A 12,026-nucleotide genomic window follows, 5' to 3' on the forward strand; every position below is an offset into this window, starting at 1 on the left:
TCCAATTTAATACTGCCCTCACTAAAAACAACCACCACCACAATAAAGAGAAAAAAAAAAGAGCTGGGGAACCGAGAATTGAAGTAGTTTTTATGTATCTTTTAAGGGATGGCCCTGATCACATCAAAAGGGCAGAGGGTTTAAAGTCAAGCTTGATCTGGCTTGAAATCCTGGGCTGTAACTCACTAGCCATGACTGGGAAAGCTTAACCTATCTGTGCTTTTCCTTCTTCATTTGTGAATACGACTGTTCTGGTTAATTTCAGAGTTGTTGCAAGGTAACTTACAAAAGGCATCGGGCACACTCCTGCTGGGTCCACCCTTCCCCAAATGCCCAGCTACTGTGCTCCTGTCATAGGGGGAAATCTTCCAAATAGGATGGACGCACACAGGGCACAAGAGAACACTTCCATACAAAAGAACTCTAAATTCACTCCAGAAACGTGGGAACAACAGAATGACAGATCACACAAATTCTTGCCTCAGTTGCAGCTTTAACCATCTCCAGTTGGCCTTTGTGAATCTGAATATTCCAAAAGAAGCTGTTGAACAGCTTGAGTAACACCCATCCCGTCAATCTAAAAAGTTAAAAAAAAAAAATGAAAAAGAAAAAGAAATTAAATGTACATACATACATTTAAAGAGAGCTGACTTTTGTCTACTTAAGTTTCTGAACCTTCAACCTAAGAGCGCTTATAAGTAACTTAGTGTGTGTGTATGTCTGCGTACCTGAACTATTGGATTAAAGAGCTGACTTTTACATGCATCCTTATAGATATATGTATTTATTACAGGTTAAAATCTTATATTTCTATTTACCTATTTATTACAAACTAAAATCTTACCTTTCACTCAAACAGCACACTTTAGACTTCAGAAGTACATCATCAACCATCATCAACCGAGTATTTAGGCAAGCAGAAAGCAGTATAAAACCACTCCGTTTAAGATATGGATATGTGAAGCCTAGCTCACACGTCTAGAGAGATCAGCAGTCATACAATGGCTGCTATCAATTAAGAAAGATTAAGGCACCTTAAAGCCTACCATAGGGCTACTTCCCACAGAAGCTGAACAAGAATATAAAAAGGAATTTGGGGCACTCGGGTGCCTCGGTCGGTTAAATGTTTGCCTTCAGCTTCAGCTCAGTGTCTGCCTTCAGCTCAGGGTTCTGGGATGGAGTCCTGCATGGGATCCAGTCCCGCATGGGATCAAGTCCCACATTGGGCTGGCTCCCTGCTCAGCGGGGAGTCTGCTTCTCCCTCTACCCTTCCCCACTTCTCATGATCTCTCTCTCCCTCTCTCATAAATAAAATCTTCTTAAAAATTTTAAAAAGAGGGCGCCTGGGTGGCTCAGTGGGTTAAGCCGCTGCCTTCGGCTCAGGTCATGATCTCAGGGTCCTGGGATCGAGTCCCGCATCGGGCTCTCTGCTCAGCAGAGAGCCTGCTTCCTCCTCTCTCTCTCTGCCTGCCTCTCTGCCTAGTTGTGATCTCTCTCTGTCAAATAAATAAATAAAATCTTAAAAAAATAATAATTAAAAAAAATAATTAAAAAAAAAATTTTTTAAAGAAATAAAATAAAAAGGAATGTTAACATCAGAATATGTCCAAACTTCCTTTGGACCAAAACCATCGTGCTGGGGAAGTCCAATGGTTCAGTCCCTGTTTGCTCAAAACAGGATGGTTATCACTGAAAGCTTTTTGCTTTGCCTTTGAATACCTGATCATCGTTGGTGAGACAGTGGCAACCATTTCTTGAAGGATCCTTTTGGCTTTCTTTCTCACTTTACTGATGGCTTTTGATTGCTGCTGAGCAGAACCATCAGGGTTTAGTTCAGCAGCCACTTCTGCAATTGCCTCTTGTACTCTGATTGGAAAACAGAAAGACAATGTAACTGGCTCTATGCTACATTCTGCATTCAGTATTTTCTAAATCATAGCTATAAACCACAAAATGAAATGTTTTCTTAATATGTGATTAACATGAAAATAAGCTCAAGTTAGATATGTTTTGTTTGGTTGCCTGATAAAGATTAAGGACACTATATTCCTAAATCAGTGAATCCCTGAGGAATCTGGAAGGCAGCTTTAAGAAAAAAAAAAAAAAAAAAAGAACTTAACTCAAATTCACTGGGTAAAGGCTACATGAATTTGAATGTTTCAGATATTCTGCAGGAGATACAAAGTTACACTCTGGCAGAGGGGAGAGAATGAAGTTACCCCTTTAGGTATATAACTGAGAGGTATCTAACCAAAATCCACTGCCAAAGTAAGGTGTGATTTTTCTTTTAAGACTTACTGTATTACTCATTTACGGTGACTTTATTAATAGAATGATATGTCAGCCTCTCTAGAAAGGATCAAAGAGGGGCAGAAATATTTACACGTGTTTTTCCACAGCAACCCTGTAATTTAAGAAAGGCACATCTCAAGACAAAACAACACAGAGCTATAAGCAGTGAAGTAAGAGGTAAGATTTAATCCAGTTGTGTAAATTTTCCATGTGACTTAGGGAAGAACACATGAGGTTAAACCTCCTTAAATCATTGAATATCCTAGTTATTAGTCAAACCATCTGGATGGAATGAAACATAGTTGGAGGTTTTTACCTAGAAAATAGAATATACTATAACCCAAAGGGTTTCAAATAATTACGTTTTCTCCCTCTGTTGCTACTGATTTTAGAACAGCCCACAGCAAAATCCTACATAGCTCCCGAAGTCATTAATACAACAGACTATTCTACTGGGCACTGATGCACCCTAGGCTTATTCTTTTAATACCTTTATTTCAATCTGGACAGGAATTTTTTACAAGTAATTGAAAAGATTATTAAATCTCCATTATCGACTATTTATTCATTCATTCAATAAACATTTATTGAGTACCTACTATATGCCACCACTGTTCGGACCTCAACAACCACACTACAGGGCCTCCATTTCTAAGCAGTCTTTCAAACCACTCCGGCCTCTGGCTCCCCAAATCCAGGTAGACATCTACCACGGCAACACTAATGAGGCAGATCAGAGACTGATCTTCATGCCAACTCCCAGAGTCTAACGCCTAAACTTGAGAATGATTTATTTCCCCACTCCACATGAGTTCAAGTGGGATACTCTCCTGCTTGTAAGCAAGCTCATCTGCGAGCAAGGACAGAATCTTATTCTCTTAAAATGTCTAGTAAGGACTTCCTAGCACAAGAATTTGTGCCTAGGTACTCAATAACTATTTGACAGAAATATCAAATGTTTCTCTTTTGGCTGTCATGACAGGAAACATAATGTCCCAAACGTTCATATTACAGAAAACTTAACAGAGAACTGGAAATATGTGCATCTCTGAATTCCAACTCACCTTCACATATGACTAATCCATTCAATCGCTAATGCATAAAACAAGATTGCTTTTCCCAAAACCATCTGTTCTCCTACCTTTCCTTGCTTTCCTTTGAAGTTTAACATTTAACATTTGGAAATGGGAATCCTCTTGAAACAGAGTCCCAGAGAAACTAAAGGTTAACAAAGGAAGGCAGTGCCTACCCTACTCCCTCTCCTGCCCCCCCCATCCCTGCTTCTTCCCTTTATAACAGTATCCCCACCCTTACCTAGTGCTGTTCAGTACATTTTCAGCCACATTGGTGGCAAACATGCCTTTATGGACATCTCGCTCTTGAACAAAAAGCACGTAGGAAAGACGTCTTGCAAGCCATCCTCGGTGCCTACAACGTGAAAAAGATTTAGCAGAGTAGTCTAGGAAGACCTAAAACAAATTGACTGACTTGTTCAGCAGTTTCCCTGCTGTAAAAGCAAAGCCTTGTTTCATCTATTCCTGAAATTTGGTGTTCTTCTATAGCAAATTCTCCTTAGTAGTTCAGGATGATCTATGCAGATAATTGCATTCCTTGTATCTTTCATGTACTCTCAACTAAAATTTAAACTTGGAATCTGTGTACTGAAATGTTTGAAAGATGTTACTCTGCCAAATAATTAACCAAACATAAAAGCAAAAGAAAGAAAAATGTCTTATTTTATTAATACTTTTTTTAAAAGCAAGTATGCTGAATGCTATATACATAAGCTATATTAACTTAGAGCTATGAACTATAAAGAGAGCATTCAGAAGTCTTTCCTAATGAAGGACCAGTTTTTTTTTTATTAAAGGTAATTTTCTTTTTTAATCTAAGGTCCTCACTGACTCTCACATTGAACTGACAAAGCTGGTTAGGTGAGAGGATAACTAAAGCATGGGCTAAACATTTGCACACTGGGCTTATGAAGCCAGAAGTTCTTACATTCCTCCCCCGAACATTTGACATATCTAAGGGATATGACCTACTCCATTGGTTTTGATAACTTTTATTTATATGGGGGCTTGGGGACAGAAACCTCAGAATAACAATGTCATGAACCTTCATATGCAATGATTTGAAAACATTTATAATGATTACATAATGCCTCATTATCATTTCACCCATAAAGACATTCAAATGGACAGATTTCAAATATAAATTCATGAATTCTGAAAAGCCTCCAGTTAAGGAAAAGTAACCGGGGGAAGAACTATTGATGAATCACTAGTTCCTTCATCTCTTTTCCTGACATTCTCTTTTTCTACCTCCTTTCCCTTGTCTCAATTATCTGCAAACTTGACACACTATGTTAAATGTTTAATTCTAAATTCTTCCTTGAGTGAACACTTTCACAATAGTTACTGGAATGTGTGAAGTCCCAGCTCTCGATGAAATCCATTTGCAATGGATTGAAAGCTATGTACGTGTGTAGCAAAGTATCCAGGCTTTGCTTCATTTGACACACACAGAAGTGAAGTAGCCAGCTCAGCTACACAGGGCAGCTCGACACACAGACTGGTTTCAGATCACCTAGACCATACAGTGCAGGCTTTGTTTTCCTAGCTGCCTTCAACTACCGACAACAAATGGACCCTGTGGCTTCATACATAAAATGGCTACTTACATAAACAAGAAGAGACTCTATGAGATCCCTTTTCTTAGGTTAAGTCAAAAAGGGGGAAAAAAATCAGGGGGCTAGAATTTCTCTTCACTCCTTTAAATTTAAGACAGAGAGAGAAGGGTAGCATGGGAATAGGAAAAAATAAGTCCTTTGACTTTGGTTCTATTAAAAAAAAAAAAAAAAAAAAACCCTGTTATATGCAGGTATTGTCAGGCTCACTTACGATCTCATCACCAAAATATGAGCAGTAATAGCAGAAAGCCTTCAAATTTAAGTATTTGACTTCTTGGATCAATTTTCACAAAATTTCAAGCATGTCTCATCACCTGAACCTACCGCTGACCTTTTCCAGGCATTCACTCTTAGAATTAATTATACGAACAGGCAGTATTTTTGGCTGTCATTCTCTCCTGCCTCACAGACATTCATATAACCTCCCCTCCCCCATCCCTTATCCCTTAGCCTAGATTCACATAAAACAAAGCCTCTTTTCTCTCACTGGGATGCCTAACAGCCCATTCCCAAGTGCCTGATGTCTGGAAGAATTCTAAAGAAAGCCTTAAGCTAGTTAATAAAATGAAAACACATTTACTCACTACAAGGACACATCTTCTAAAACTCCATAGATTAGGCTGATTTCAATTTTTAAGCATAAAATAATAATAATAGATCATAAGACATTTGAACTTACCCTTTCCTCAGATAAATCTTTATCACGTTTTGGCACACTTCAGATATAAAATCAATATGCAAATAAAAAGAGAAAGCTATAAGTGATATCTATACTCTCATGAAATAGTTACTATATAATTACATAGTAGTAATAGTAACTGATCTCTCAGGGGGCTGTGCTGCTTCTGATTTTTAGATAACACCTCTTGTGTCAGAAACTCAGTTCTATTAATTCTCAAAAAGATGAAGAAATTCCTCTTAGAGTATAGCCATTGATTATTATAGTTATTCTTTTGTGATGTATTAGAAACAAAAGAAATTTCTTTTTACCTTGTGTGAGTTTCATTGATATAAATAACATTCCGCAAACCCAAAGATGGGATACTGGAGTTGAAAAATTTATCCTACATGAAACAAAATAAATGTAGACATGAGTATGTGACCGGATGGCTGGTGAAAAGCTCACATTACTGGATAACTTTGATTAAGTAAAACGTTAAGGACTGCTTCAAAAATAAACTAAGAGATGAAGAAAAATTATGTTTTACTGAAAAGTATTTTTTAGTCTTCAAAGAAGGTCAAATAAGGCTTACCACCTTGCAAAGCAAATTTGCTCACATTACTGGATAACTTTTATTAAGTAAAACGTTAAGGATTGCTTCAAAAATAAACTAAGAGATGGAGAAAAATTATGTTTTATTGAAAAGTATTTTTTAGTCTTCAAAGAAGGTCAAACATTCAGAAATAAGGCTTACCACCTTGCAAAGGAAATTTTGCCTCCCTTTCCTGACTTATTCCCTACCTCTAACCCAAAAGAGCTGAAGCTACTGAGAGTTTATTAAATCATTGATGGGAATACTGGAGTTTTCATGGCTCTCCAAATGCAAAAAGCGCATGCTAAGTACCATGTGGTTATCATTAGGTTACTTAATATGGCAATAATCCTGACACAATAATTATCATCCCCATTTTACAGACAGGAAAATTGAGGCTGAGGGCAGTTTCAAATTTACATCTTGGTTGAAAAAGTACGGTCTTTATTTCTCTAAAACGACTGTTTACTTAATTGGAAAATGTATGGCTAAAGGTCATACTCTTTACAGGAAACCGTAAAGGATAACTCAGAGATAGCTCTTCTGGAAAGAGAAAGTCTGTAGTTTTATCAGTGTGGACAAAAAGGTGAACATTCCACAAATAAATCCTGGGAAAACATAATGTACCTTCAATAGAAGCTATAGAAATATTTATGTGGAATCTCTTTAAAGACGAGGAAACAGGATATTAGAGAAAGGGAAAGGGTAGCAAATATCCAAAAATTACTAGGAAAGCACTGTTTAAAATTATTATAAATAAACATGTCATGAAAGAACTTTAAGATCAAGTTCAACCCCATCAGGTACTGTATTTAAACAAAAAATCAATTATTTATTGTACAACTCCTCTATGCCCACCCTAAAACACCCCTGCCACCACTACCACCACCAGATAATTTCCTATACTCTCCCCTGCCTGGATGGATCAGTTGGTTGAGCTTCATACTCTTGGTTTTGGCTCAGGTCATGATCGCAGTGTCCTGGGATGAAGCCTCGTTGGGCCCTGTGCTCAGCACAGAATCTGCTTGGGAATTTCTCTCCCTCTCCTCCTGCTCCTCCCCCATGCTCACACATGTATGCATGTGTGCTCTCTCTCTAAAATAAATAAATCTTCTTTTAAAAAAAGAACACATTAAAGTCAAGGTATTATTTTGATCTTTTAACCATTTGAAATTAGAATTAGATAAGATGCCAGTCTAAAAAGAAAAGCCACATGATCATTTATTTAAATTTGTATTTCTGGGGCACCTCGGTGGCTCAGCAGGTTGAGCCTCTGCCTTCAGCTCCGGTCATGATCTAAGGGTCCTGGGATCGAGCCCCACATCCGGCTCTCTGCTTGGCAGGGAGCCTGCACCCCACCCCCCCCCCACCTACTTGTGATCTCTCTCGTGTGTCAAATAAATAAAATCTTTAAAAAAAAAAATTGTATTTCTACTGGCCTACTAATCTGAACTGGCCTTATTCTTAGACTAGAAATATCATGTTCATTCAATTCTACCAAATTCCCACAACAAAGCACTTGTGATTTAAAAGGAACAATATTTATAATTTAGACATTCTTGAGCAGACCAGAATATTTAACATAAATTGCTTGGGTCCCACACAAATCTTTCCCAAGTTAGTGAATCCCTTTATAGCACTCAGAATTCTACCTCCTGCCAAGCCGACCCTGAGTAGAAAATTCACACAGCATGGTTAGCTATCCACACAGGTCATAAGTAATGTCTGTAAATGAAAGGCACTCAAATGACAGAATTTCTGTCCTGATAACTGGCCCATCCCAGAGAAAGCGTTAACATCCAGGTATACCTTTTAAAAGGTAACTCTACTGCCCAAGAACACAGCAAAATTCGAGTCTACATTCCTCGGCTAACTCGTCCCCCTAGCAAATTACCAGCAGAGGCTTGGCTTCCATCCAACTGACTCTTCTCAAATACGACAGTGTAATGTGGAAGATTTTGCATGACGTGTGTTTATTTCACCAAAATACAAACAAATCTATACATGTTCTATTTAAAATCTTCATCCTAACACTTTACTTTTAAAAGATTTTATTTGAGAGAGAGAGAGAGAAAGCGTGTGTGTGTTTGAGCAAGTACGAGCAGGGGGGAGGGGCAGAGGGAGAGGGAGAAGCAGATTCAACATGGGACTCGATGCCAGGACCCTGAGATCATGACCTGAGCAAAAGGCAGATGCTTAACGGACTCAGCCATCCAGGCACTGCTTATTTTATCTTTTAAAAATATTTGATTTAGTTTGAGTGGGGAGAAGAGAGTAAGAGAGAATCTCAAGCACACCCCACAGACTCCATGCCGAGCACAGAGCCCCTTCCATGCACAGCTCCATCTCATAACCCTGAGATCATGACCTGAGCAGAAATCAGGAGTCAGATACCTATCTGACTGAGCCAGCCAGGCACCCCCATCCTAAGATTTTAGTAAGCCACCCTCACTATCACAGTCAATAGACACCCACCCTCCCTACCCATCCCAACAGAAACTTAGAAAAAGGAGAGTGGGGCAAAGTCACAGCTTTAAAACTTCACTCTGTCCTGCTATTTCTTGCTCATCTCACTAGGATTTTAACCATGAGTCAAAAGTTCAACGTCTAGGGGCAGCTGGGTGGCTCAGTGGGTTAAAGCCTCTGCCTTCAGCTCAGGTCATGATCCCAGATCGACGCTGGGAACGAGCTCCGCCTGGGGCTCTCTGCTCAGCGGGGAATTGCTCCCCCCTCTCTCTCTGCCTGCCTCTCTGCCTGCTTGTGATCTGTCAAATAAATAAATAAAATCTTTAAAAAGAAAAAAAATAGTTCAACATCTAGGAGTTATACGAAGGTTCCCACCAACTCTTTATAATTAAGGAAGTCATGCGATTGATGAGCACTGGATGTTAAGCACCTAATGAATCACTGCACACACACACACCAAAAACAAATGATGCACTACGTATTGGCTAATTGAACTTAAAAATAAAAAATGAAAAAAGAAGACTGATCTAAAAGTAAGATCTGCTCTTCTGAAGACATACTAAACTGAAAACAACAACAACAACAACAACAACAAACCAGTGTGTTGTTGGCCTCCCTGCTCAGCAGGGAGTCTGCTTCTCCCCCTGCTTTCTCCCTCCTTGTCCTCTCTCCCTCCTTCAAGTGTGTTCCCGTTCTCTCTCTCAAATAAATAAAATCTTAAAAAAACAAACTAAACTAAAAAAGAACCAAATTATTACTTAGCACCAACTGTTTGACCACTATATACTGAGTCAATGAATGGAAAGAAAAAGTGAGTCACCATCACTACTTGGAATATTTGGTTTATAAACAAAATGAATTAAGTTCATTAAGACTATCCAACAATAAAATTCACACAAAGTTGGAATTTCACTCTGTGTATTAAAGGTCAACAAGCAGTAACATTCTTACCCAGCTCTGAGGAGTACAGGAATAACAACATCTTCCGACAAATGGTCTTTTCCGGCTCATTAGGCTTTCTTTCCATTTTAAGGTTGCAGATCTGAAGACAGTAGGTCTGAAACCACACTCACCCTAAAAAATGTTAATGGGGGAAAAAAGTGCCTGAATGGCAAGAGGACCGTATTTGTCCACCTGATCTTGAAAACCAAGATTATTTCAGATATAAGAGAAACCTAGACTTAGGTTTTGTTTGGTAATAAGTTTCTCAAGAGAGATTTTCCTTCATGGTACTACTCCCCTGCATCATCAACACTTGAAACAAAACTTGGAACATAAGCAAAAATTGAGAACCTAAGAACAGTAGTAGCCAGCAAGGACTACTGCACACTCAGAGATTCAAAACCAGTTGAGCAAGGTTAAAAAGCCCGTGAAAGCAGCAGGATGAATAAAACCAGACTCCTGGATCCATATGCTAACAGTTCATCTTGTTCCTCTTCAACCACAGACTCCCACAAAAGTAGTACAAAGCCTTAGCTTTGGGATATGAACAGCTAATGAACTCGATGAGCAAAATGTTTAGAACAGAGGAGCAGAATTTGAGCTAGGATTTAAACTCTATGATTTAAACTTTAAACTCTGTTGTCAGGCTAAAGGAATGTTATATAAGTTTACCTTATTTTTATTCAAAGTAAAATATTTTAAGCTGCGTATAATAACTTGCTCATCAGTTGCTCATATCCCACTGAAAACAACATTCTCAAAAATAAGTAAAAAAAAAATCCCAAAACTTCACATCATTTTTTATATAAAGTAGATAGTGTTCAAGAAATATTTTAAACATGCCATACTATGTCAAAATAGAAAAAAAATACAAAATGCAAGTCCTTTGAATTGATTTTCATACTAAATTTCCTATTTTTATTTTTTAAAAGCCCTTATTTCCATTACAAGATTCATACTTATTACAGAAAATAGACACAGAAAGTATCTTTATAAGACACTACCCAAAACAACTCCTAGTAGGTTCTTTTTTCTTTGCAAAGTATTTTGCTTTTTAACACAATCACTGTGCTTAAATGTCTCACCCAATTTCTTCTTCCCAATTAACAAAAAATCTTAAGAATGTTTAAATATTAGGCTCCATAAACATATCTTCTAACAGCTGGAGGCAGTCTCTTTCACTATTAACCTCTATTTGATATTATGTCGCTTCCAGCTACCTTCATAAACAACACTGAAACAAACATCTTTAGGTTGAATGCTTCTAACCTGTATGAAACTTACCCATTCCTCATTTGCATGCTTACATCGACCAACACTGTATTCTGATGAATTTGGCAGATAAGAAACATCTATTGTGCCGAGCGTCAGTGCAGATTCATCCATGTCACAAAAGGTAACTCCCAAATCATGTGCTATAAAAAATATACGCCATTTAAATTAATGACTAATACAGAGAGTAAAGACCAAAACTCAAAATTCTGACCTCAACATTATTTTGATCCATCACAGGATGTCAAATGAACTACTGGTGGATGTGTACCATGTTTAGTCAACGTGTAAAAGCAGACTTTGATGTATTTAAACTCAGCAACTCTGGTAGACCATTCTGATTTTTTTTTTTAATCAAAATGTGTAACTTTATATTTCCTGAGCAAAATAGCCATGAACGTGCAAGGGTAAATAACAACTTATTTGAGGTAGGTGACAAAGAATTATTTCATTTGCATTAACAACTGGGAGGTTCCTGGGAGGATGAAGGTATGTGTTTAATTAAGTAGAAGTTACATATATGTGCACAAAGAGATAATTTTTTAAAATTATGTGCTGGGAATTCCTGGTCATACATAATATGCAGTGTAAAAATGGTGAAGGCAAAGAGGGGACCTTTAGAGTTTCCCACTTAAAGTGAATTAAACTCTCAGATTTCTTGTGATACCTTAAGTGCAATGATATTTGCACTTTTAATACACCTACGAAGTTCTAAATCAAAACCACACCGTCTTGAAATATCTGATTTAAAAGTTTTCATCATTTTCAATAAGGCTTTTCGTACCCTAATGGAAAATGTTCATTAACAGTGATCTGTTAAAGAAAGCAGAGATTAACCTAAAATACAAAAACTCCCTAACATAATTCTCAAATTGCTTTAGCTTTTGACTACTTCTCACCCTGCCTTAAATTATTCCTTTAAAACTCTGAAAGGTCACGTCCGGGGTAACAGCGTTACTTCCCATATGGGTTTGCTGCGGTAACTACTATTCTCAGCACAACCATAGAGTACATCCTTAACAAATTAACATGACATCAACCTAACCTAATAGGCCAGTTGAGACGATAGCAAAGCAATGCACCTGGCCTGAAAGCTCTTCACTATTATG

General features: G+C 37.8%; 1 protein-coding gene across 6 annotated transcripts in view; it reads right to left on the bottom strand.

The window, feature by feature from the left end:
- Nucleotides 1-12,026, bottom strand: part of GPAM (glycerol-3-phosphate acyltransferase, mitochondrial) — a 103,311-nt gene that overhangs the window by 21,232 nt on the left and 70,053 nt on the right. For all 6 annotated transcript variants that reach the window (XM_059398572.1, XM_059398571.1, XM_059398569.1 and 3 more), the window contains exons 2-7: nucleotides 10,930-11,060; nucleotides 9,655-9,777; nucleotides 5,975-6,048; nucleotides 3,607-3,720; nucleotides 1,720-1,866; nucleotides 481-577 (exon numbers count right to left, since the gene is read on the bottom strand). In XM_059398572.1, the coding sequence (XP_059254555.1) occupies nucleotides 481-577; nucleotides 1,720-1,866; nucleotides 3,607-3,720; nucleotides 5,975-6,048; nucleotides 9,655-9,777; nucleotides 10,930-11,031 (657 nt within the window). In that variant the 5' untranslated portion in view covers nucleotides 11,032-11,060. The remainder of the gene's footprint in view (nucleotides 1-480; nucleotides 578-1,719; nucleotides 1,867-3,606; nucleotides 3,721-5,974; nucleotides 6,049-9,654; nucleotides 9,778-10,929; nucleotides 11,061-12,026) is intronic.

The sequence above is a fragment of the Mustela nigripes genome, chromosome 4 (assembly GCF_022355385.1).
Source record: "Mustela nigripes isolate SB6536 chromosome 4, MUSNIG.SB6536, whole genome shotgun sequence".
Classification (NCBI taxonomy): Eukaryota; Metazoa; Chordata; class Mammalia; order Carnivora; family Mustelidae; genus Mustela; species Mustela nigripes.